The following is a 25,810-nucleotide window of genomic DNA, read 5'->3' as shown; positions in this document are numbered from 1 at the left end:
ACCCTGGCACAGTGGGAGGTGTCCCTGCCATGGCAGGGGTGGCACCGGGGGGCTTTGAGCTCCCTCCCAGCCCACTCCACATCTCCACCGTCCCCTGTGCTCTCCCCTCTGCTTTCCACGTCCTTTGCTCCCCGTTCCATCCCCTTTGGCTGCAAAGGAAAAGCCAAACCCCAGGCCCCGGTGCCGCCCGGGGGTGCCCAGGCCGGGCACAGGCGTCACCCTGGGCTCCCCCCGAGCTCTGCCCCTCTGCAGGGCAGCCCAGGGCCCCGGGCTGGGCTGTTCCTGCCCCAGGAGGACTCGCTCAGCTCTGACACCACTTCCTCAAATGCCCGAGCGGCGCCCGGGGAGCGGCCCCGGGCTGGGCTGGCGGCCCCGGGCCTGGACAGGGGACAAGGGGGCACCAGAGCTGGCACCGCCGGAGAGCACGGCCGGGGAAGGCAGAGCTGGGCTGGAAAGCAGGGCAGGAAAGGACTTTTATGGGGTTTTTGCTGCTCTCAGAGGCAGGAAGCTCGCTGGCAAACCAAGCCTCGCCGTGCCGCTGCTCTTGGTGGGGGGACCCCCAGGGAACCATCAGGGCTTGGCTCCAGCCCCTCTCCTAAAGAAGCTCACCTTGAGAAAAGAGAAAAAAAAAGAACTTTCCTGATCCAGCATGTCCCTCAAGCTGCCACGGAACTGGGATTTCAACCTGAAGATGGACCCTGCAAAAATAGGTACCGTGAGGGCTCCTTGGTGAGGGCTCCTTGGTGAGGGTTCCTTGGTGAGGGCTCCTCCATGAAGGTTCTTCCCTGTTCCTCGGTGAGGGCTCCTCCATGAGGGTTCCTTGGTGAGGGTTCCTTGGCGCCCATCTGTGAGGGCTCCTCCGTGAGGGTTCTTTGCTGCTCCTCGGTGAGGGCTCCTTGGTGCCCCTCCGTGAGGGCTCCTCCGAGAGGGCTCCTCTGTGAGGGCTCCTCTGTGAGGGCTCCTTGGTGCCCCTCCATGAGGGCTCCTCCATGAGGGCTCCTCCATGAGGGTTCCTCGGTGAGGGTTCCTTGGTACCCCTCCATGAGGGCTCCTCTGTGAGGGCTCCTTGGTGCCCCTCCATGAGGGCTCCTCCATGAGGGCTCCTCCATGAGGGCTCCTCCATGAGGGCTCCTCCATGAGGGTTCTTTGCGGCTCCTCCGTGAGGGTTCCTTGGTGCCCCTCCATGTCTGCAGGGCCCGGGCAGGGCTGGGGGGCCCTGGGGCTGACCCCAGCTGAGATTTTGGCTCAGTGGCCCCCGGTGCCACTTTAGAGACAGAGCAGATGATTTGTAAATGATTTCCGAGAAGTGATTTGCAAATTTGTCAGCGAGGATGCTGTGGGAGCAGGGGGATGGGGCTGCTGCCCCCCAAAACCCGGGTTTGGGGGGATTCAAACCACCCAGGCCCCTTCTGGTGGCACAAAGGCTCAGGCCCAGGCTGGGGGAGAAATCATCCTGTGCACACAAAAGCATCCTGTGCTCCTCATTCTTGGGATAATTAGTATTTTTTTCCCCAGTGGGTGAAGTCAAGTCAGAAAAAAAGGCCAGGGAACACCAAGGGTGGGGATGGGACAGAGGCTTGAGCCTGTGTTGGTACCAGGAATTGCCCGTTTTTATCAAGAAAATCTGCGTGTGGTGAAACGCCTGGTGCTTTTTGCAGCTTCCAGCTGCTGGGTGAGCGTGAGTTTGTGTGACTTTTTGTGTGACATTTTGTGTGACTCTGTGTGTTTGTGTGACTCTGTGTGGCTTTGTGTGTTTGCACTGTCTCCGGGGCTGCTGTGGCTTCATTTGCAGAAATGTGAAAGTCACATTTGCAAATGTTTGCAATATTTGCAGATTGTCACCGCCCTCTCTGGCTCCTCATGGCCTGGGGACACTTCCCCTGCTCCCCCAGCCCTGCCTGAGGCGGTGTTTGGAGAAATGCAAAGAAATCCATTTCAGTGAAACAGAAATTCCCTGGTGAAACCCCTTTAATTGTTTTTTATTGCAGTTCCCCAGCAATGGGGGTGCCGGGGGGGCTCCTGCCCAGGCCAAGGCTCTGGGCCATGGTGGCCCCGGGGTCTCTCTCCTGCCCTCCTGATTTTGGGGCAGCTCTCCCTGCTGGGGGAGGAGGTTTTGGAGGAAATGCCCAACCCCGGAGTCTGGTGGGGCAGGAAACGCTTGGGGGGATCCCCCAGAGGGGCTCCTTGCCCTGGGGATTTTGGGAGGGGATGTGGGAACATCCCTGAGGTGAAGATTGGAGCTCTGGCTGCCGAGGGTTCTCCAGCTCAGGAAATCACCAAGTGCAGCCCCCATTCCCTGCAGTCATGGCTTTATTCTGGCCTTGCAGCAAAAATGCAAACTCTGCCCGGCTGGGCTGGCTCTGGGGGGCTGCAGAGGCCAAAGTCCCCCGGCAGTGATCCCTGCCAGGCATTTGGGGGTGTCCCAGAGCCGTGCCACCAGTGGGGCCACGCAAACAGGTGACAGGGACACTGCTCTGCCCAGTGCCCAACCCATGCTGGTGGTTTTCCACCCTTGGAGATGTTCCAGCCCCACAAATGTGAGTTCCGCCCCACTGGGGCCACCCTAGAGCAGAACTGTGACCTCCAAACCTTTGGGTCACTCTGCTGTCGCTGCTGCCCCGGAGGGTGCAAACCCCACCCACTCCACGAAAATAACCCCAAACCCACCCCAGCAATGGTTTTGTTCTCGCCGGGAGGCAGCTGCTCCCACGCAGGCGAAAGGAAGCTCAGCCTGGCAGCCGCTGCAGCCACTTCCTCTGCAAACGGGGCCGGGGCTCGGCACTGTGGGGCCCAGAGCCTGGCCGTGTCCCTCTGTCACCGCCCTGTGCCCCTGCGTCCCCACTCCGTGTCCCTCTGTGCCCACTCTGTGTCCCTCTGTGCCCACTCTGTGTCCCTCTGTCCCCACTCCCTGTGTCCCTCTATGCCCATATCCAGTGTCCCCACACCTGTGTCCCCACTCTGTGTCCCTCTGTGCCCACCCTGTGTCCCTCTGTGCCCACACCGTGTCCTTCTGTCCCCACAACGTGTCCCTCTGTCCCCACTCTGTCCTTCTGTCCCCACTCTGTCCCTGTGTCCCCATTCCCTGTGTCCCTCTATGCCCATATCCAGTGTCCCCAGCCCGTGTCCCCGTGCCGACCCCGCTGTCCGTGTGTCCGCAGCGCGCTCCCGCCCCGTGCTGCCCGCGGAGGCCGGCGCGCTGCCGCGGCCGCAGAAGCTGGGCTGGCTGCGCAAGCAGCGCTCCATCGTCAAGAACTGGCAGCTGCGCTTCTTCGTGCTCCGCGGGACGCAGCTGCTCTACTACAAGGACGAGGACGAGGCCAAGCCGCAGGTGGGGCCGGGACCCCGAGGGCTGGGGAGCCGGGGGCAGCGGGAGGGGCTGCTCCCACCCAGGCCATTCCGGGATTCCATGAAATGGATTTTATTCTATTTTATTCTATTTTATTCTATTTTTTTTTTAATTTTCCCACCATTTTCTCCATACCATAACTCACTTTTAGAGTACTCACTACCTTTTTCTCTTTTGGAAAAATTTCAGGGAACAGTCCCCTCTGCTGCAAAAGCTGTTCTCTCTACAAAATAATTTAAAAAAAATTAATAATATTCCCCAAGTCCATTCTCTGTTGTTCTCTCTTCTTCTACTCCCAACAAGGGCTAAATGATGATAAGAAGTGAGATCAAAAAAATAGGGAAGAGCAAAAAGAAGTGGTTTTTTCCTTCTGAGAATCACTTCAGTGGAAAAAAATGGCATTTACAAAGTGGCCTAATTGCTTTAAAATCCCTGTAGTGCATCTCCACAAATATATCTGTATATATTTTCACAAATATATCTGTATATATATATAGAATATATATATTCTCTCTATATATACACAAGTATATATATATGTGAACATATCTGTATTTATAGATACACTAATTATATATTTATACACGAGTATAGATGTATAGATATATACATAAATATATCTGTATATATTTATACACTAATATATTTGTATATATATTTTACATGAGTACAGATGTATAGATTCACACACACGAGTATATCTGTATATATATACACATTATTATATGTGTGTGTGTGTGTGTGTATAAATATATATATACACACACACAGAGGAATATATTACGTATCTATATCTGCACAAACTCAGGGCTCTGCTCTGTCCTAGGGCTGCCTGGCTCTCCAGGGGAGCTCCATCAACGTGCTGGCCACCAACCCCGAGGAGGGAGGGAAATTCATCTTTGAGATCATCCCGGGTGAGGACACCCCACTCTGCTCTGTAAATGAGTATTTTCTGCCCAGTAAATGTGTTTTTTCCTGCTCTGTAAATGAGTATTTTCTGCTCTGTAAGTGAGTATTTTCTGCTCAGTAAATGTGTTTTTCTGTTTGGCAGGGGGGGCCGGCGAGCAGCCGCGGGCGGGGCAGGAGCCCTGCGTGCTCATGGCCAGCTCGCAGGCGGAGCTGGAGGAGTGGGTGAAATCCCTCCGGAGGGCGCAGGGCTCGGCCTCGGGAGGTAAAACCGGAGCACGGGCAGGGAATTCCTGTCCTGGGAATGCAGCTGGGGGGGGTTGGCTCAGAAATCCCTGAAAATGGGGCTGCAGTGCTGAGGAGAGCCAAGGATGAACATTTCCTGGCTGGCTCCATCTTCCTCTTCAAGCTCCCATGGGGAGATGGGGGAAAGGCTTTGCCTGGAATGGGAGATGGGAGAAGGGTTTTGCCTGGAATGGGAGATGGGAGAAAGGTTTTCTCCCCTTTCCTTGGTTCTCCACCCCTGTGAATGCAGTGAGGAGAGCTGCAGGCACTTTATGTGAAGTTTAGAGTTTTGTCCCAGCCCAGAGTGTGGAAAGGCCAAAGGCACACCCTGAGCTGAGCTGTGTCCCCAGCGGTGTTCGGGCAGTGCCTGGCACAGACCATGGCCCAGGAGCAGAGGTTTGGGCAGCACCTGGTGCCCATGGTGGTGCAGAAGAGCGCCGAGTTCATCCGGGAGCACGGCGTGGCCGAGGAGGGAATCTTCCGCCTGCCCGGCCAGGACAGCCTGGTCCGGCAGCTCCGCGACGCCTTCGACGCCGGGGAGAGACCCTCCTTCAGCAGGTGACACTGCTGCCCCCATCCCAGCCCCACATCCTGGGAAAAACAGCCCTGCAGGAGCCATGAACCCTCCAGAGGGGTGTGAGGAGGAGAGGGGATCCAGCAGGAACCCTCCAGAGGGGTGTGAGGAGGAGAGGATCTATCAGGAACCTTCCAGAGGGGCTTGGGGAGGAGGGGATCCATCAGGAAGCCTCCAGAAGGGCTTGGGGAGGAGGGGATCCATCAGGAAGCCTCCAGAAGGGCTTGGGGAGGAGAGAGGATTCAGCAGGAACCTTCCAGAAGAGTTTTACCTGGAATGGGAGATGGGAGAAAGGTTTTGCTCCCTTTTCCTTGGTTCTCCACCCCTATGAATGCAAGGACAAGAGCCAGGGTGGTGCTCCACAACTGCAGTTCCCAGTGGTTGATTGTGGGTGAAGAAAAGTGATTTTAGGTTCACAGAGCAGAGCAGAGCAGAGAGGTTGAGGCAATCCCTGTGTCGGGCCCTGCTGGCTCTGAGTGTCCCTTGCTCCCTGCAGGGACACCGATGTCCACACCGTGGCCTCCCTGCTCAAGCTGTACCTGCGGGAGCTGCCGGAGCCCGTGGTGCCCTGGCTGCAGTACGAGGATTTCCTGCTCTGTGGGCAGGCTCTGGAGGCTGACGAGACAAAGGTAGAGGTGCTTTTGTTTTCCTCCTCCCAGCCTTAAAATCAGTTTCAGTGCCAGGACACGCTGTGAGCTGCAGGGGCCAAGGGCACACAGCGAGGCTTTGGAGTCTGGGGAGAGAAAAAGGGAAAAAATTAAAAAGAAAAACTGCCCCAAAGCCAGTGGGGTTTTCCCAACTTGGCCACGGGGGTTTGTGAATTTTAAAGCTTCAATTTCTGGTTCTCTTTGGGGTTAAAAATGTCCTGAATGTCCTCAAGATGCTGGAGGAGATGAGGCAGGATCAGCTTTTCCCAGAGCTCGGGCTGGGCTGGGGGGGACCCTGCTCCTGCTGGGGCTGCCCCTCCTTGCTGAGCCCTGCAGAACATCCCATGGACAGATGGAGCTCCAAGGGGAGCAAACCAGGAGAACCAGAGTCATGGAATAACTGAGTTTGGAAAAGATCCCCAAGATCATCAACCACCACCCCCTGGGTCACCCCCAAGTGCCACCAGACGTGTTTGGAACTGTCCCAGGGCTGGGGACACCCCACTGCCCTGGGGCTGGTGGGTGTCCAGAGGGAGACCCCACACAGGCATGGCTGGAGTGACCAGGAGCAGTTCTTGGGTCCTGTGAACCCTCCTGGAGCTGTTTTTCACCACTCAGGGCCACCAGGAGCTCCTGAAGCAGCTGTCCCTCCTCCCCAGAGACAACTACAACCTCCTCAGCTACATCTGCAGGTCAGTGCCCTGCACGGGGCAGGGGCAGCTCAGCTTTGGTGCTGGGGAGCAGAAATGGCACCCCAGGGATGGCCCCTCCAGGCAGAGCCTCCCTAAGCTGTGCTTTGCTTCCCTTTGAGCCACCAGGTCCTGATTTTGGTAGAGGAGAATTCCAGCCCCTGGGTGGGATAAACCCCCTGGGAATGTCTGAGCATGAATCACCACCCTCAAAGTCACCCATAAATCCCTGGGAATTCAAACCAGGTGTAGCTTCCCTGGACAAAAACCTTGTGCACCAAAACCTCCAGCCTGGGGGGAGTTTGAGGAGGGGATTCCCTTCCTTCCTGAGCTGTTTCCAAGGGGAGCAGCTCCTGGTTTATTCTGGTACCAGTCCAGTCCTGAGTGTTTCTGTCCTTGTGATTGAGAGGAAGAGCTGGGAGGGTGAATCAGGACTTTTTCACCAGGATGTTTTGCCATCTCCCTCCTCTGAAATGTGAAATATTCGCTGTGGAATCCTGGCAGGTTTCTGTATGAAATCCAACTGAACTCCAGCGTCAACAAGATGAGTGTGGACAACCTGGCCACAGTGATGGGGGTGAACCTGATCAGGCCCAGGGTAGAGGACCCTGCAGTCATCATGAGAGGTAAAAGGGACCCACTTCCCACACTTTTACTCATTTGGCTTTATGATCCCACTCCTTGTTTCCTGTTCCCCCTCCATTTCAGCCAGCACAAACCCTGGGGGTGGCAGGGGTCCCGTGGCCCTGCTCTGCCCTGACATCTCTGCTCCCCCAGGCACGCCCCAGGTGCAGAAGGTGATGACAGTGATGATCAGTGACCACCAGAAGCTCTTTCCCCCCGCCAAGGACGTGCCTCCCTCCCCACCTGCCCCCCAAAACGAGAAGAGAGCTCCTGTCCCTCGCAGCTCCGTGGGCTGGGGGGCTGCAGAGGACCCCAGGGGCTCCACCCCAAGGCAGATGGTAAGGCTGGGTTTATTAAATAAATAAATTAACCTATGTTCATTAAACATGTGGTTAGTTGTAGCAGGCTCTGACAGGTCAGAGAGCCCTAGAAGCATTTGCTATTTATGGGTTCAAAAGCTGTATCTGTCACCCCTGGAATATTTACATCAGGAAAATGATGTAGATAAACTTTCCACTTTCCTGTGGAAAATCTGCTGCTCTGGGGAATATGAAAACTCCCAAAGCTTTTTGGCCCTAGCACATGAAACCTTTCCAGCTCAGGCTGGTGAGGGGAAAACACTGAGGATTAAAGGCTTTTCTTCAAAGGGATTCCTGCAAAAATGGTAAATGTGGTGCCATTCAAAGTGGGTTTTAATGGAAAAGTGTGGCCATTCCTGCAGCATGTTCCAGTGTGCCTTGTAAAGCTCTGTGCCCTGGCTGCTCCAGGGCTCTGTTTTGCAGAGGGATCACCCCCATTTCAGCAGCAGCCCTGCCCCAGCTGGCACCTCGAGCATCCCTGGGGAGGACCCGGAGCCCACAGCCACGCTGGGAACGTGGAAAACTCAGCCAAGGAAAAGAACCCAGACTCTACCCAGCAGGAAATCCTTCCTGGCAGCCCCAGGGGACAAGGGCAGCAGGGACAGGAGTGATGTCCTCTCCAGTGACTTTTGGAAGGGCAGCCCATGCCCTGTGGGCTGTGAGGGGCACAAGAGAACGTTGTCCCACGATCTCTTTAAGCTGCTGGACCTGCACAGGGCTGCAAGCTGTGACAGCAACGTGGCAGAGAGCGGGGAGGGCAGCGGCTCCAGCCCCAGCCCTGCCAGCAGCACCTCTGAGAAGGAATTCCTGCCCTGCTTCAGCCCCTGCCACGAGCCTAAGGAGCCTGCCAGCCCCAGCAGCAGCCCTGCTGAAGAGCCCAGAACTGAGCAGGACAGCAGGGAGTTCCTGCAAGGCGTCATCCACAAGCTGGAGAAGGATTTGGAGGAGCAGAGGAGTGACTACGAGGGGCAGATGGAAAGGTAACTGCAGGAGCAGCTCGTGCTGTGACAGCAAACACTGCAGATTGTTCAGCAGCAGGTCATGCAGGATGTCATAGCAGTGATCCATGATAAAACACACTGTTAGCAGGCTGTCTGAAGATCAGTGTGCTGCACTGCACGAGCTCTGGGTGATGCATTGTTCCAACATCAATGCTCCAGAGCTCTTACACATCATTCAGTGGCACTGCAGTGCTCCTGCACTCCTCTGCATAATTCCTGTCATAATTCCTGTTATTACCACAACATTGGACCATCAGACTCTCCAGAATTCACCAGCAGCATTATTACACCATTGGCTGTAACCATCAGCCCCACATGTTGTTATTATATTATCATTATTATCCTATTATCAATACACACAGATCACATTTACTGATTTATTGGATTATGTGGCCACTGAAGGGCTCAGGGCAACACCTCTGGCTTGTTTTGGTGCTGAGGGAGTCTGAGGTTAGACTCCCTGAGAGCCAAATGATTTCCCAGCCCTTTTCCAATCCAATCCAACCCAGTCCAGTCCAGTCCAGTCCAACCCAACCCAATCCAATCCAATCCAGTCCAGTCCAGTTCAATGCAACCCAACCCAATCCAGTCCAGTCCAACCCAACCCAATCCAATCCTTTCATGCTCTGTTTCCCTTTGCAGCCTCCAGAAGGAAAACTACAAGGTGTGGACCAAGGTGGTGAGGCTGAACCAGGACCTGGAGCAGGAGAAGAAGAGGAGTGGGGAGCTGGAGCTGAGGCTGATGAACGCAGAGCGCTCGCGGGAGGAGCTGGAGAAGAAAACCAGGATGCTCGAGGAGGAGATAAAAAACTTAACTAAAGCCACGAGTCAAACTGGTGCCAAAACCAACTAGGAGGAGACAGCCAGCTTTTCACAGACACCAAATGCAGCTGCAGGAACGCTCAGGAATTGCAGGTTCAGAGCCAGGGACTTGTATTGTCCAGGGTCCTGCTCCTGCCCACAGGCCGGGGGGAGGAAGGAGAGCAGAGCTCAGAGGCTGGTCCATGCTCCGAACCAGGAAATGTCAGAAATATCCTTTCGCTTTTTTGGGTGTGTTTGTTTCAGCTCTTCTGTCAGCTGCTCAGGTTACCTGGAGAACAGGCCAACACTTCCTGCTGCTCAGTCAGAATTGCACTCAGAGGTTTGGGTTCTGGACCCATTGTGCCTTCACAAGAAGGAACAGCAGTGTCCCTCCTCCAGCTGCCTGTCTGAGATACCCACAGGCAAAACACCCCTGGATCCCCACACTCAGACCAGAGGTTCCAAAGTGTGCCACCACTTCACAGCTGCCATTCACGAGTCTTTCCTGTGATTCCAGATGACCTTGACAGAGCTGCTTCAGTGTTTATTTAATTTTTTACCTCTGCAAGAAGCTCCTCACCAATGTGACCATGAGTCATTAGGGAGAAGCTTCTCCGTCCAGCATCGTGAACATCTGGGCTGGAAATGCCACACGCTCCTTTCTGCGAAGATCAAAAGTGTGAAGAGGCCAATAATTCCTTCACAGCAGACTGTAATGACGTGCAAAGGCTTGGCTGAGGCTCAGAAATCCCCACGATTAGGACAAGTGCACGTTATTTAAAATAAACTGCGCATTCCTGCGCTTCCGCTCCGATAGGCAAAACAACCCCTGGCTGCAGGATCAGAGGGACTCTTTGAAGATATTCCACCCATTAACATTTGCAGGGTTTGCAGAGGTCATCTGGGAAAGAGAGACTTTGCAACAGAGGTCAGGTGGGCTGGAAGTTCCAGAGAGCCTGGAGGGGAGAGAGCCACGGGCACCTTGAGCTGCTGCTGCCATTGGGCGCTGTAAGGTAATGAGGAGTTCTTTCCTTTGAAATGAGCTTTTTCCAGAGACAGAGAACATGAACTGCCCGTGCCAGACCTGTGAAGCTGCACCCTCTTCATCCCTGAGGGGCTGGGTGTCCTCTCTGCTCAGCCCAGAGCCTGCTCTGGATTTTCTGCACTTGCACATCTGCTGGAGACCCCAGAACGTGAGCTCCCCAAAAACTGCCTGGTGCCCAGCATTTCCTCCCTCCCTCTATTTCTGCAGCCAGGAAGCTTTTTGGGGAGAGAATCTCTCCTGTTCCTGGGGCAGGGGACATTATAAACTCACAGTTTTGGGGGTTTTGGGGCCTCTCAGCTCAGCAGGTTTTGGGCATTGACTCTGGATCCCCTGCAGAGGGTGATGCTGCTCCTGCCAGATAAAAGCACAACAGACTGTCTACCACTGAGAAAAAAGATCCTTTCCAGCCCTGTCCTGTAGGCTTGGGAACCTCCAAAAAGACATTTTTCACCCCTTAACCCTCCCACGGCACCGTGAGGACACAAGAGCTTTACCAAGTGATAACCCTGAGATCAGGCTGAGGATTTTCCTCTCCCTTCAAATGTGACATGGCTTTCCAAATTAGAACTGTTAAACCACAGATCCCATTGCATCCAAAACTGTTAAATTGTGCAGTGTGGGATGAAAGCAAGACACCTTTCAGGCCATCCTTTCAGTCCCCTCACTGCATTCTTTGTGCTAGAGCAGAAAGTCTGTTCTGCTCCTCTCAGGTATTCACTAAATAAATTCATTTAGGAATTCTCTCTGTTGTATCCAAGGGCTTGGTAGGCGCAAGAGGCAAGAAAATAAAACTTTCCTTCCCACATTATTGTGTTTGGATCCCAAGCCAGTCACGCTTATAGTGACTTATCCCCTCATATTTATCAAAGTTTTGTTTCTGGCACGATAGGAAGTTTCCTTTTTTAGCCTGGCCACTGCCCAGAGGAGCACGTTGCTGGGGGAGGCGAGGTGGACGTGCGGGAAGTGTCCAGCCGTGCCTGGGGAGGCCTCGTCCAGGCCCCAGGAGCAGGCAGAACATGTTGTTCTCCCCGGAATTCCAGAGTGATGCAGTCCATCCTCCCTTCCTTTACGTGGGAGCTGAAGGAGACCCCCAAGCCAGGCTGATTTTGGGGAGAAAACACGCCAGGCTGGTGTACCTACAACTGTTCACCCAGGTGGGGAGGAAAAAGTGTCCCAAAGGCTGGCAGCAGTCCCGCTGTCCCTTTCCCTGTGTTTTCCTGCCACCTTGCTGCAGCACCAGGATTTATGAAACCACAGTGGCCTGCAGGAAAAATAACCTGGAAAAAAGGAGCGTTCTGATGATGCCAGGGAGCATGTCGGGTAGCAGGGGCTAAGAGTTGTCCAAATGATCTCTTCTTTGGAGAAAGTCCTCGTCTGTTCCAGCCCAAACCCTGCAAGTTTAGGAGCCAGGAGGTGTTCAGGAAGGCCCTGAGTGCTGCTGTGCTCCAGTCCTTGGAGGATTTTGCTCATTGCATTTACTTTGGAGGGTCCACGCTGCCAAAATCTCCCCACATGAGGATCCCCACCGAGGGCAGCAGGAGTTCCCCCTTTCCTCTGCAAGAGCTTCCCCAGCAGGTAATTCCCATGAGCAGGGCTGGGGTCCTCAATAAATGAGGGTTATAGCTTCAGACACAGAGGCCTGGCTGGGGTTTGTGGGGCAGAGCAGAGCTGGTGCTGCCACTGCAGGACTGCAGGGTGTGCTCAGCCTTTAGGAACCAGCAGAGAAGGCAGCCAGGTGAACAGAGAAGGAAATAGCCCGTTTTCTGCCTCCTGAGCCCCTCGGGGGAGGAAGGCTCGCTAAAAGCCCTTTTCACACAGAGCCCTGTCCCCAAGGTCCCCCTGCACCCCGGGGTGGCCGAGCCCCATCAGCAGCCGCTGGTGTGGCTTGTGAAAATTTGCTTTATCACGCGTAAAAACACGATGTGATATTTCAGCCCTCTTCACACAATGTCCCGATAACGGGCTGGGAACAGGGCAGGTTCCTGTAATCTCAGCACCCAGGGAGAGATTTCCCCCAGCCAGGGGGGCAGGGGCCAGCTCTGACCTCTGGCTAACGAAAGCAGGATAAGTCCCGGCCTGGCAGCTGCATCCTGAGCATGTGAGGGGTAAATCTTTCCTTTCCCTGGCAGTGTTTCCTTCCTCGTCTCCCTGATAAAGGCTGGCCCAGGCTGCCATCCAGCCCGAGAGGCTCCCCTTGAGCTCCACGTGCTCTGGGTGAGATCCACACTCATCCCCCGAGGCCACCGGGGGCTTTGGAGCCTTTTCAGCGACACCTTTACCCTGCCTGTCCCTTCCTGGAGCTCCAGGGATGGATTTCTGAGCGCTGTCAAGTGTTCCCTTCACATGCGTCCACATTTCTGATGCCACTAAAAGTCTGGTGCTGGTTTGAAGTGCTGAGAGCTCCATGGAAATGCCTTTCCAAAAGGAGTCAGGAGGTCAGCCAAGCACCCCAAGGACAGTTGTTCCCAACACAGCAGCTACAGACAGCGCTGAGGAGTGAAAGGTCAAAACAGCCACTGGAAACTGGAGTGTTGTCACACCCTGGGAAGGGATGTTTCCACTGGGGACTGGGAACGTGTTGCTCCCTTGCTATATCCCTCCTATCCAGGGGAAAGAAAGCTCTTAAAGTGTGAAACGGGGATAAATCACATTTCCACTTTGCAGGAGACGTGGGACACATGTTTAGAGACTCATTGTCTCCTCAGAGCTGGATCTGTCCCCTTGCTGGCAGTGGACAAGCATTGGTGTGGGGTCAGGGATGGCACAGGGAGGCATGGGAAGGCAGATTAAATTGCTGGCAGCCACCCTGACCCTCTCCTGCTCACCCACTAGTGAGGGCAAGCAGGATGGCTTTTAAAATAAATGGCTTTTAAAATTAAAATTGCAGCTGAGCCTTTGCTCCGTTTGTCAGGTGGCGCCCAGCAGGGCTCAGGCTGCTCCTTGCTTCCCCTGCTTGACCTCCCCATCCTCTCTGGGCTTGGCTCCTCCTTTCTGTAGCTCTGGGCTGAAGGTTTGGCACCGTGGGTGCCCGTGGGTGAGGACAGCGCTGCAGGAGCAGGGAGGGCAGTGGCAGGAGAGCAGCTGGCGGTGGGCAGAGAGCTGCAATTCCTCATTCCCAGAGGTTTTCCTGTGTCCCAGTGGCTCCCAGTCCCACAGGGGCTGCTGTGGGCAAGGCCAGGCAGAGCCAGAGCAGGGTTAATGCAGCTCTGGGAGCTCATTAGTGCTGTGCCCTGAGCAGCATCAGGGCTGGAGAGGGGCAGCCCCGCTCCCCTGCCATTAACTCCCTGCTCATTATCTCCAAGGCACTAATTAGGGCCTGCAGAGGAAGCACAAGACACACAATCAATATTATTGGGCCAAATTTGCAGCTGGTGTAAATTGTCAATGGGCAGAGAACAAGAAATCCCGAGGGGAAAGGAGGGAGCTCGGCCGCTGTGGATGGAAGGAGCTGCTTTCCCTGCCAGAATAGCATCAAAATTGGTGCAAAGCCCCAGGAATATCTGGGATTGCAGGCTGTGTTTGCATGATGTTGCTGTTTTGTGTCTGTTTCAGCAGCAATCGACTGCTGAAAGTCAAAATGGAATAATTTCAACCCTTTCCAGCCTCTGCAGCAGCCCCTGGGTCTCCAGGAGTGTGGGCTCACATTCCTGTGGATCAACAGGAGGGACTCAGAGCCCACCCAGTGCCACCCCTGCCATGGCAGGGACAGCTCCCACTGCCCCAGGCTGCTCCCAGCCCTGTCCAGCCTGGCCTTGGGCACTGCCAGGGAGCCAGGGGCAGCCCCAGCTGCTCTGGGCACCTGTGCCAGGGCATCCCCACCCTCACAACTCCTTACATCTCACCTCAATTTATTTCATCTAACTAATTTTGACCGAAATTTTACAAAATTGTATAAATCTTAACAACACAATTAGTTATTCAATCTAACTAATTCTAACATAAATTTTGATCAAACCTGGCCATGCTGAAGGCAGCCAGAGCTGGATCAGAGCTGCAGCTCTGCCCTCCCCAGCTTTGCATCCCCACGGTGCCCGAGCAGCCCTGGTGACAGCTCAGGAAACGGATTCCACCCAATCCCACAACAACTGATGGGAACTGCTCTATCTCTGGCAGATAAGGAGTTGCTACAGCAAAGCCAACATAAACCTGAGCTCCCTGGCAGGCTGGGCTGTTGTTTAGCTGCTGTTGCTAGCCAGCTACTGTACCTGATTGCAGAGACCACCCTGTGTCTAAACCTTCTCACTTAACTCGACACATTCATTTTCAACACCATGTGAAGCTCCCAGCCTGGACAGGCTCAGTCACACAGGGCTGAAGGACATTGTCTGGGGAGCTGGAGAGCTGCAGGAGCATCCCTCAGCCCTCATCCCTTCAGCCTCCTTAGAATGTTAATATTGAATAAACCCTGCTGCAGCTAAACCCAGCTAAACTAAAACACAGAGTGTTGTCTCTGTTGGTCATCACAGAAAGCAAAATATTTGGAGATAGGGAACAAGCCAACACCTTCCTGTTCAGGAAGCATTGCTCTGTGCCACGGAAATCCATTCCTCTCATATAGTTTCCTTTATTGCAGCCTTGTTGATTGCTTTTGTCCCTCCTATTTCCTGCCTTTTCTTAAAAAATACAACCAAAAGTCTTGCAAAGCCCTTGAAACGCTGAGCAGGAGGTGGATCAGCTTGTGAATCCCACTGAACATGTCCTCAGGGCCAGAGACACCTGGGTGACTCCTGGGCCACACCAGGGCTCAGCCCCAAACCTTTCCACCATGACCAGAAAATCCCACCCAGAAAATCCCACCATGACCAGGAAATCCCACCATTACAGGGGAAAACCACAGCATTTCTGCTTTTATTGTCAGAGCAGGAGTTTGGAGTAAGATGAGGGTGATGTTTTGTGGCTGTTTTCTGTGACACAGCACCTCCCTGGCTGCCCTGACATTGCCTGGGCTGGCCAAAGGCACCAATACCCAACAATAATACTCTGCACATCATAAACCTCTTCCTCCAAGGGGTGCTGATAAGAATTTCCATTTTTAGTCGAGGGCAAATGAACCATTCAGCCTTTATTTGTTGCTGCTGCACTTGAAGAGGGAGCAGAAGCTAATTTTTTAACTTTTCCTGTAAATAATGCATTAATGAAGACAGATGGGTCAGCAACATAAACAAAAGCTCTATCTCAAGCTGGTTTTGTTCTGGTTTTGTTTCCCAATATAGTAAGCAAATCAGCACCACCCCAGTTCCCATCCTATTAACAGTGTTTGCACTCCAAATGTTGAACTGGGTTATAAGGAAGTTTAAATTAACACTGGGCTGTAGTTTTTCAAATGTTCGAAGCAGATGTTCAAGTGCCACGAAATCTTTTTTTTTTGTTTTGTTTTGTTTTGTTTTTCCTTTTTCCCCCCCCCCTCTAAAATCCCAATAGATTTTGCAGGGCTTTGGCTCACTGTGTGTCACAGAAAATCCCAAACTCCAGCTCTGCCATTGTGCTGTGGGTAACCCAGGCACCAACCTGCCAGAATTCACATTTTCCTCTGGAAATTCTGCACTGCTGCAGGCTCTGGTCTGCCTTGCTCTCTGAGCAGTCTCAGAAGGGCAGGGCAGTAGCTTTGGGGAGGAGAAATGTGGAATAGGTTCTGGCTGCTGCTTTGGATGGTTTTTCCTGAGAGAGCTCAGTTTTGGGGAGGTTCACCTCATGCCTTTAGAGGGTGCTGCTCCCCTGGCAGGGCACAGGGCTGTGGAAAGAGATGTGTCCACAATACCGAGGAATGCAATTTCCTCCCCCAAAGATTGGCATTTGGGCACCCCCAAACGGGATGGGCAGAGCCAGGAGAGGGGTGCCCTGCTCTCCTGTGCCCAGGCTCTCAGAGCACCCCAAAGAGCCCAGGGCAAGGGCAGGGCCAGCAGAGCCGTGCTGAGCTGCAGCTTTGGCCCTCCAAAGGTGGGAATGTTTGTCCTCCACCCGGGCCCTGCAGAGTGAGCCTGGGGTCACAGCCCAGGGAGGGACGGCCCAGGGGGCTCTGGGCACAAATCTATTTGAGGAACTGTAGCCCACGTGCAGAGAGCTCAGAGATAGGGATCCCTGAGGGGAACCTCAGCCTTCCAAGTGCTTGGTGAAATCTGCCCTGGGTGCTGAGTGTTGGCTCAGGAGACACAGCTGTCACTGGCCCTGCACAGCCCCAGCAGCGAGGAGCACGTCTTGAGGTTCAGGCTCTTCTGGAGGCTCTGTGTGTGTGATTTAAGAGCAGCAATCCAAGACCAAAGCTCTTCCCTCAGCTCCCCCACTGAGCTGCTCTCCAGCCTCTTCCTCTCTGGGATCATTTGTTTTTCTCCCACCCCTTTGCCTGCTCCTGCCTGCTTAGCCTGAAAGTGCTGCCTGGAGTTTTATACAGCATCCAGCAAAAAAGGGGCTGCACAGCTGCTCACAAATACTTATATGTTCCCCTGGAAACAGATGAAAGCAAAAATCCTACTGACATTGATGATTTTGGTGAGACAGGGTTGCTTTAGTGGCTTACAATAATTCAGAGATGGATGGATGGAAAGATACTTCCACAGTGAAGCCGTGTTTTCCCAAACCTTTCTGAAATTAAGATTGAATTGAAGATTTAAGTCAAACATCTGCTAATATGCTGAGATAAAATAGATCAGAAATGAAAGGAGAATCAATGCACACCAGAATTTAATGTGACAAATAAAGTCTTTAAGAAACAGAAATCACAGTACTAATGTGGCTGGATGGATGGAAGGAAGGAACATAGAAACAAAGAAAATGAAAACATGCAGTGGAACAGTTTTTCAGGGACTTGGAACATTTTTTCAGGGACTCCTGGGACTCCCAGCTTGGCAGCCCTGGCTCTTGTCACACCCTCACCCTGTTATTTGTGAGTGTTGTGTCTACTTGGACAGGGGCTTTAGAGCCAAGCACCTCTGAACTCGCAGAAACAGCCTTGATTTGCTGCTTGGGGAGAACTCCTTAGGAAATAACTGCCCCCTGGTTTTTTGCTCTGATCTCTGTCACTGAACTGCATGAACATCCAAGAAATGCCTTTGCATGGTTGTGTTGAAAAGGGCAAAGGGAGGGTCTTTGCTCATGAGGCTGCTGTGGAGCCCTGACAGACACCCCTGATAAATGAAACACCAGTCCCAGGAGTTCTGATCTCAGATGCAGCTGAAGGATTCAAGAGATGCTCAGCTTTCTCCCAGAACAGCACAATGAGACACAGCTTTACTCCCTTCACCTCAAACTCTGGCTGAAATCTCCTCCATCAGCAGGACAGTCCTCATTTCTTTGTGAAGAGAAGTTGCTCACATCAGCAGGCTGGCTGCCCCTAGTTCTGAAGGACCACCACTGGTGTTTATTGACAATTTTACTGATCTTGTAGAAGTTCACACACGCAGACTCTGCTGTGCTCCAGCAAATCTCTGCCAGACAAGGACAGAGAGTGAATCTCTGCCAGACACAGAGGGCAGGCACTGCTCTGCTTTGCCATGTGGTCCTTTGAGAACTTACAGCGAGGCTTCACATGTTTATGGGCATTGCAGGGGGTTATTTATTGTTTCTGAGGCCCAGCTTTCCCTGCAGAGCCACTGGTGCAGTCAGGGAAGGACAGGGGAAGGCAGGGAGGGCAGATCTCTGCCACGGCAGCGCCCGCAGAAATGAGATGATAAAAGCAAATGTCGGATTATCTCCCTAATGCTGGATTATCACTCCTAACAAGGTGAATGGCTTGTCTTGGCAAATGGCTTCAGAAGAATCGTGGATGGTTTTGAAAGGGTCTGTGTGGTCACACTTCAACCGTTGGCTGCTGCAGCTGATGTCAGCAGAGCAAATGTCACACCTCCCTGAATTCCTCCAGCGTGCCATGAGCTCTGATTGCAGAGTGCCCCGGGGGAGAGCTCTGTCAGGGCTGTCACTCACTCACAGGATGAGCAATAAAGCAATATCACAGCCCAGGGTGCAGGCCACTATCTGCAGACTGCATAACTCTATAACAACTGCACAGCTGAGCACTTAGAGCCGTGATACCCCTGCAAGAGGAGCTGTAAATTGATGAGACCATACTCCAGAACTCCACTGAAATCACTGCAGTGAGGGAGCAGCTCTGCAGGCAAGGGGGTAACTGAGCCATGGGGAACTTACAAGTATCCAAGAAGTCAGCAGCCTCATTCTCTGTGCCACACAACTCAACAGAGAGATTCCGTGTAAAGTAGGATCAGTTTTATCCAAGTGGGATTACACACAAGCACAAAAATAAAACATTCTGTATTCTACATTATGTTACAAAGGCAGGCAGTCAATAAATAGGTCAATAAATTATGGGAAGCACAGAAGAGTATGTGTGAAAATGGGTGAAGTTTGGTTTAGTTGGTGCATGATAAAGTCTTGGGTGTTCATTCCCATGAAGTGTTGGAGTGATTCTTTCAAAGACCCTTATCACTTCCAGGGAAGATAACTTTCCCTTAAAAGTGTAAAACAGATGCAGGGATAGTACAGTAGGCTCTGGGATGGGCTAAAAGAGTCAACATCACTTACACTTTCCCAAGAATCTGACAAATTTGCAGCTTAGTATAAATAAAGTGACGGGTCTATTGTTTCTCAGCTCCAACACCTCCTTATCACCACGATTTGTTGCAGAAGAGTGGTGGAAACATGGCATGTGACTCCATCTGCAGAGTCTGGGGGGAGGAATATCCCTGTGAATCGACAATTCTGCACTTACAGAAAGGGAGGATGCTCGTGTCCCACTGGCACCCAGGGCTCTGCTGGGCCATTCCAGTTGGATTGTGCAGCTGCATCTCATGGGATTTGCTGGCTGGGAACAGGCACTGCTTCTTAGCTGGTAGGAATTTCAAGGACAATTTTAGCTGGTACAATTCCGAGGGTTCAGGAAATTTATTGCACTTCCTTCTGCCACCTAAAGCTGTGGCCCTTGAGAGCCAACCCACGGCTGCTGCAGCAGCAAAGCCAGGGCTGCCTCAGAGTGATTTTGTAATAAACCTGCACAGGGGGAATTTCTTGCCTTGGCCCTTGCCTGGCACTGCTCCTGGGCCATCTGCTTTCTTAAGAAAGATGGGAAAGGCAATGGTGCCCTTCTGCTCCAGATGCCAAATCATCCCTGCCAGTTGCCTTTGACTGAAACAGGGAAAGAGTGAAGAAAATATTAGGAAAAAAGGAAAACAAACCCCCTTGTTTGTGCCTTAGGGATGCAGGAGCTTGAGAATGATCAGCACGTAAGATCTACAGAGATAAATGAAGAAAAAAATGAGCACGTGAAGACCTTTATGAAGATATTACAGAACACTGAACAATCTGGGTGTGATTGCCCATCGCTCTCGTATCTTTAACAGCTCTGGAAAGCCCTGGAGATGCCAATCAACATTGATAAAGTACAAAAATATGCCTTTATTTCCGTGAATTTGGATGTGCCCTTTTGGCACCAAGAGCCCTCCCAAACAATCCAGTGATCGGCTCCGTGCCCTGGCAGGAGGAGAGGCTCGGTCGCGATCTGGACAGCGAAGAGCAGCGAGAAGGAAGCAAAGGAACAAAATATACAATCCCTACACGACGTGCCCATTCCCCGTGGCAGGAAACACAATTATCTGTACAGGCCTCATTAAATAACCTCATTAAATAGCAAATCCCAAATGTACAAATTTACAGACTGAATCATTAAATACTCCCCCCGTGCCCTCCCCGCGCGCGTTCCCTCCTACTATCTGCAGCCACACTCTGACACCACCATGCCCTCGTACTTGAACTTGTAGGTGACCACCCCTGCATCCAAGTAGAGGATGGAGATGGGGTCGAGTTTGGTGGGCACGCAGCAGGCCTTGGAGGCTTTCTGGGGGTTCTTCAGGTGAACCAAAGTCTTGACTATGGCGTGCTTGGTGGGCGTGACGTGCTCCGTCAGGGGGTAGGCGCACACCCCGTGGCACTCGTACGCTTCGTAGCCCGCCGGGGCGATGATCCAGGAGTCCCAGCCAATCTCCTTGAAGTCGATGTAGAGAGGAGTCTTTTTGCAGTAGTTGCCTTTGGCGTTCCTGCGGATGCGGGCGGTGGAGTCGTAAATGATGTTGGAGCGCATCTGGAGCAGCGCCTCCTCGCCAGGCTGGTCGTGGAAGTTGCCAACCTCCAGGTTCTCCAGGCCCAGGAACTGCTCGTGGTCGATCATCTCATTCAGCTCTTCCTTCTCCTCCTTTTTGTCGTTGCTTTGGTCGTCAGAGTACACGACCAGCAGGGGCAGGTGCTTGGCCTCGGAGTTGATGTCGATGTCGAGTTTCCCTTCCCCGTTCTGCTCCTCCCCTTCCCTGCTCTCGATGTGCACCTCCAGCCGGTGCGTGGTCAGCCCTGCCCTGCGCCAGCGCCGGATGGCCTCGGTCACCTCGAAGCTCTCCCACTCGCTGCTCGTGCCGTAGATGTGCCTGGAGGCCAGGGCCACCATCTTCCTCTCTTCCCCAGCGCCCAGGTGGATGCTGTCCAGCACTTCGAAGATGGTGACCTTCCTGTCCAGCCCTTCGTAGAGCCTCTGGTCCCGCTCCACCAGGGTGTAGAGCCTCAGCTCTGCCATGGTGATCTCCTCGTGGTGAGGGATGGACACGTTGAACAGCAGCGGGTACCTCCGAGTTCCTGTCACGCCTGTAGGGTGGGAATCCAAGTCTGGAAGGGACAAAAGTCAAATGTTTTAGGAGAGCCAATGCATCCACAAACACACGCACTGGGGGTCATCCAGCATGCTGGGCTTCACCTGGACAGCTCCGGGCAAATGTTTTTTCAGCACTTCCCACAGCTGTGCTTGGAAAAAAGGCTTATTTCAGAGGTTATTTTAGATGTGTAAGGACTGCAAGGTCCCAGACGTGCTACAGACCTGGACTTACTGATCCTCCTTCTGGTCCCAGGCTTTCCAGGGACTTCCTTGCCAACTGAAGGATTTACATATTAAGAATGTGCTGCCTAATAATGACATAGAAATCACTTCTAGGGTGCTGCACAGCAACTACTTAATAAACAAGGGAAAACACTCATTGGTGCAGGCACTGGAGCCTGCATGAAATGGACAACATACAGTCTGAAAACACAAGAAATATGTGTGCTGTAGGGTTCCTGTGCCAGCAGGAATTCCCTGCTGCTCAAACACCCCTCAGACATGGAAAGGGACGAGCACTTGGGGAGGAAAAGCTGCTTTGGAAGATGTTTTACATCAGGAAGAGCAGGTGGTGACACCAGGGTGACCTGGCAGCCACAGCCACAGGCCCTGTGGGCTTGGGTGAGCAACCAGCTGCACTCAGCCAGGCCCCCTGGGCACCTTTAGCACAGAACAGGTGAGAAGGACAATGTCTGGTGTCACCTGGGCTGCCTGTCCTGGCTGCACAGCAGCATTCATTTCTTCCCCCAGCGCAGGATCTGCTCACGAGGGAGCATTTGCTGCCTCCCCACAGCACAGGAGGCAGATTGGGGCACAGAGGCTGGAACTGTAATTAATGCAAAGGCAAACTGTTTGTGACCCATTGCTCCCTTCATCTCTGCCTCCCCAATTTTCCTGTGTTTGTAGAAAAATGATTCTGATAAAGCCACAAGGCCTGGCCATGCTCCACCAGGGCACTTAGGCAAGCCATGAACTTCAGCACGTGACTTGTGCTGTTTGACTCCACTTTGGAGGCTTTGAGGCACCTGCCTTTTTCTTTTATTCTTTTTTTTTTTTTTCCCACTTTGCATTTTCATCTCTTCCCAGATAAAAAGAACAGAGGGGGCATTCTGCTTCCATTTCCCTGCCCGTTGGTAAAGGTGGGAGCGGGACCCCTGGGCAGAGCCGGGGTGGGAGCAGACCCTGAGCACCTCTGACACAGCCAGGATGTGACTCTGCTCTCCAGCTGGGCAGTCTGTAGGGTCCAGACCTCCTCTGCTCCCAGTACACCCTTGGGAGGGCTGGGAAGGGAGAGCTGGAGTCCGTAGGAAAAGAAGGATTTCCCTCAAAACTTTATTTCAAGAAATAAGCATTGATTACAGCCCCATTTACATCTAAACTGTCATGGTCCATGGGTTTAATCAAGGAGCTAATTCCAGCCATGCCACCTGTTATATTTCTATTTTAAAGGATTTAATGGATAGTTATGATACTGGGATTACTGCCAGTTTTCAGCAGGCAGGTGAACAAAACAATTCCATGCTCTGTTTCTCCCTGTCCTCCTCATTACAAGCAATTAATTTCTCTATCAAAAGAGCTCTTTAGCATGAAAGGAATGCCTCTTAATTATCCAGACTCTGAGGACACATGAAAAACATGAATTGCACAGTGCTTAAACTGCATGTATTTGTGAAGCTGTGCTCCCATCAGAGGTCTCACTTTGCATCTTGCTGGTTTGGACTGGAGGAGGTGAGAAAAAATCTGAAAGGGCAGAAATTTAAGGCGAGTTTTTCCCATTTGATGCAGAACTTCTGCAAGAGGCACAGCAGGACAGCAGGGAGCTGCCAACACCACCTGGCAAAGGCCAGTCCGTGCCATTTTGGTGCTGCAAACCTGATTTCAGATTTGCATCACTAAACCACAGGGGGTTTTATTCTTTACCACGCTGTACTTGGCAATCTTGTGCTTATTTGTTAATGGTTTCTTTTTCCAATAGCACAAAATGAGAACAACACCTCCCCCGTGTGTGCCTTCACTCCTGCAGACACAGCAAGGTGAGGGAGCAACTGGCCACCACTGCCTGCAGCTGGTTTGCCACCAACCCTCCAATAAATTTGCCACACTGGAAAAAAGGAGATGGAAAGGAACTTTAAATCACAGTGCAGAGTCCCTTCACAGCAGAAACCCGCTGCCTTAAAGGGTGCCTGGGCCTGGCAGGAGACAGGAGTAGAACAGAGCTTTGGGATTCTCCCCTGGCATCTCACTGCCCTGCAAACCTCAAGTGATTTCCACTCAGCCTCTCCTCACAACTCATCATTTTGAAACTGCAAATGTTGAGGAAAAAGCAATAATGTCTTTAACTTCATTAATTAAATGAACAGAGGGTGAGAGAGGCCCCATGGCAGCTCGAACAGCCACGTGTGCCCCATGGTAACTGAACATGAATCAAAGCACTTGCATTTGCCACGTGGGTTAATGGATACTTGGAATTGTTCAGTTGAAAAACGTTTTTAGTATAAAAATGTTTATTTAGTTTAATGTATTGGTGTAAAAAAGTATTGGCAAGTTATTGAATATTAGTGCTGAAGCCTTATCTCGTCCTTGTTGAACTGAGGGGAATGTGGAAGGAAAACCAGAGGGAAAAGGAGAGGGAAAAGGCACAGGGTGTTAATAATGCCAAGGTTATGTCTCTGATCCCTGTGTGGGCCATTCACCTGAGAGCTGGATTTGATGATCCTTGTGGGTCCCTCTCCACTCACAATACTTGGTGATAACTAGGTTTCTTCAGGTTCTGTTTGTTTGTTTTTATTAGGATGTAGTCTGGTACTCCAAAGTAAAACCTGCTGGTTATCCAAAATTCCCGTTCACTTACTTTTGTGCATTTTCTGGACTGTGTGCTGATCCAAAGGAAGAAAACTTTACAAATGCCACGGGGATCAACAGTGACAAGGCATTAACAGGAAGCCGTACCTGGTTAAGCTCATAATTTAAAAATATTTCACTTGAAGATACACTTTGAACAGTGTGTAAAAATGAGTCTTGCCTTAAATTCAAATATTACTTAAGGTATCCATTTAAAAAATCGATCAGCTGATTACAAATGATGTTTGTCACTATGGGGATAAAGAAGTTCATGAACTGACTATACTTGGTGCTGCCCCAATATTAAAGATACACCTTCCCCCAAAACCCTCCAGTCTCCAGAGCAGAGGACAAGGAGTTTCTCACCACAGCTGGGGTCTGGGCAGCCCTGCCACAGCTGCTGATTTCCAAGGCCATCCTCACCAAAGGCCTTTTCCCCAGCACGCTCCATGCTCCGTACCTGCTCAGCACAGTTCCCACTGGCTCTAAGGACGCTCCTTTCTATCCATTCTCCCAGGGATGAGCAGCTCTTACCTTCATTTTTGAAGCTCCTGATGATGTTTGCAGAAGGCATCGATGTCCTGTCTGTGGCAAACCTGTTGTACAGCTCTAGCATGTACTCTGGCGGGTCCACCTTGGCCGACTCGTGCAGGGGGATGTTGGAGAGGTTCAACGTCTTCAAAAACTCATTTTTCATGTTCTGGAGCAGCGTGTTGAAATCAACCCCATCTTGCTCGGAGAGGATCTCGTCAAAAAGAGGCACGTCTTCCTCCAGGGAGGAGTGCTCCAAGCTCAGGATGGGACTGCAGGCTGCAAGGTGAACCAGGAGGGAGAGGACAGCCCAGAGCTGGAGCACGACAGAATCCATGGCTTCGCCCGCGCCTCCACCCGCGCTCAACGAGCTCTGCCTCTGGTGCGGGCTGGTGGCGGTTTTATCCGCTGGGCTGTGTCACAGAGGGATGACAAGTTTGGAAGCTCTTGTCTTGAAACTTGTGATCCGTCCTGTCTGTCTGCCCCTTCCCCCTCCCCAAAACCAGGTCTCGGTAATTGGATCTCGCTCTCCTCTATGGCCGCCTTGCCTCTCTTATCTCGGCCAGTGGAAGCTGCTCACCAGATTTGTTGCTATCTCGCCATCCCCTCTCCCTTAATGAGCGTTTTGTAAACATTCTGCGCGGGACTCGCAGAGATAGGACAAGTTTCTCCTCAGAGAGGAGCTGCCCTTCCTTTCTCCCTCCCGGTAGCTGACTTTGCTCTTCGTGAACCGTTTCCATCCGCGCGGCTTTCAGGCGAACGCGAGAATCCCACAGAGCCTCTCTCCAAGTGCACCCATCTCACACCAAGGGCAAACAACAGCTCCCTCTGCCCTTCCCAAAACTGTTTTAGAGTCAGGTCTTTACGGTAAGAAGGAATTTCTTTGGGAAAAATTCTGTTCTTCTGCAAAGCCAGGGAGAAGAGCTTCGGTGCTACCACCAGGCCCTGGATGCAGAGGAGAAGAGCTCAGGGTGAGCAAGGAGAATCACACCCGTCAAGGAGCAGGGAGTTGGGCTTGGTGATCCTCCTGGGTCGCTTCCAGCTTGAGGTGTTCCATGATTCTGTGGCTGGAGTCTTTGCAAACAATACAGAAAATCTTTATTTCATTCATCTTTCACATGTGACTTGGCAAATCATGGTTATACTTCATTTAGTCACAGTGCTGCTAAATAAAAAATTATTGAAAACACACAAGGGCCAACAGGTGACTCTGATTTCAGGTTCTCATCAATTCAAGCAGCTCAAGGACACAGTGTGGAGAACACAGAAATGATTTTGCAAAAGCACGTGCTAAAATTAATGGCGTTTTTTGCGTTAGCATGCAAATTTCAGCAAAAAGTGAGCAGCATGCAGGCAAAAATTGGTCTGGTTCAGAGATAACAATGCCCACTTAAATCTCCCTGTTCTCCACAGACTTTCCAGAGTGCTCTTGCGTTGGCAGCGTGGCCAGAGCTCGCTGCCTGTCCCCGAGGGGTTCAGCACTCAAGATAAAGAGGCTTTCTGCTCGTGCTGCAGAGCT

The 25,810-nt window shown here is 52.2% G+C and overlaps 2 protein-coding genes across 2 annotated transcripts; one reads left to right on the top strand and one right to left on the bottom strand.

The window, feature by feature from the left end:
* The first annotated feature begins 594 nt into the window (after nt 1–594).
* On the top strand, nt 595–10,562 carry ARHGAP25 (Rho GTPase activating protein 25). Its single transcript, XM_084221968.1, has 11 exons — nt 595–710; nt 3,159–3,328; nt 4,173–4,260; nt 4,398–4,517; nt 4,888–5,095; nt 5,608–5,740; nt 6,377–6,450; nt 6,952–7,073; nt 7,225–7,409; nt 7,839–8,410; nt 9,074–10,562. Exons 1-11 carry the CDS (start codon nt 650–652, stop codon nt 9,282–9,284), a joined length of 1,944 nt encoding a protein of 647 aa, XP_084078094.1. The 5' UTR covers nt 595–649; the 3' UTR covers nt 9,285–10,562.
* Nucleotides 10,563–19,989: 9,427 nt separating this feature from the next.
* BMP10 (bone morphogenetic protein 10) lies at nt 19,990–24,628 on the bottom strand (the record flags this gene model as incomplete). The annotated part of the gene is made up of 2 exons (XM_084221853.1): nt 19,990–20,933; nt 24,295–24,628. The coding sequence occupies 2 exons, from the start codon at nt 24,626–24,628 to the stop codon at nt 19,990–19,992; spliced, it is 1,278 nt and encodes a 425-aa protein (XP_084077979.1).
* Nucleotides 24,629–25,810: the final 1,182 nt, after the last annotated feature.

Source organism: Fringilla coelebs, assembly GCF_963513975.1.
Source record: "Fringilla coelebs genome assembly, chromosome: 26".
NCBI classification, from domain to species: Eukaryota; Metazoa; Chordata; class Aves; order Passeriformes; family Fringillidae; genus Fringilla; species Fringilla coelebs.
The sequence above is the reverse complement of the archived record's forward strand: the minus strand, read 5'-3'. Positions and strand labels throughout refer to the sequence as shown.

What these genes read in the sequence shown, in the direction of transcription:
- ARHGAP25 (XM_084221968.1), top strand. Translation starts at nt 650, where the DNA reads ATGTCCCTCAAGCTGCCACGGAACTGGGATTTCAACCTGAAGATGGAC. An exon ending in CATCTTTGAGATCATCCCGG is followed by an intron (nt 4,261 to 4,397) that starts GTGAGGACACCC and finishes TCTGTTTGGCAG; the next exon opens with GGGGGGCCGGCGAGCAGCCG. An exon ending in TACGAGGGGCAGATGGAAAG is followed by an intron (nt 8,411 to 9,073) that starts GTAACTGCAGGA and finishes TTCCCTTTGCAG; the next exon opens with CCTCCAGAAGGAAAACTACA.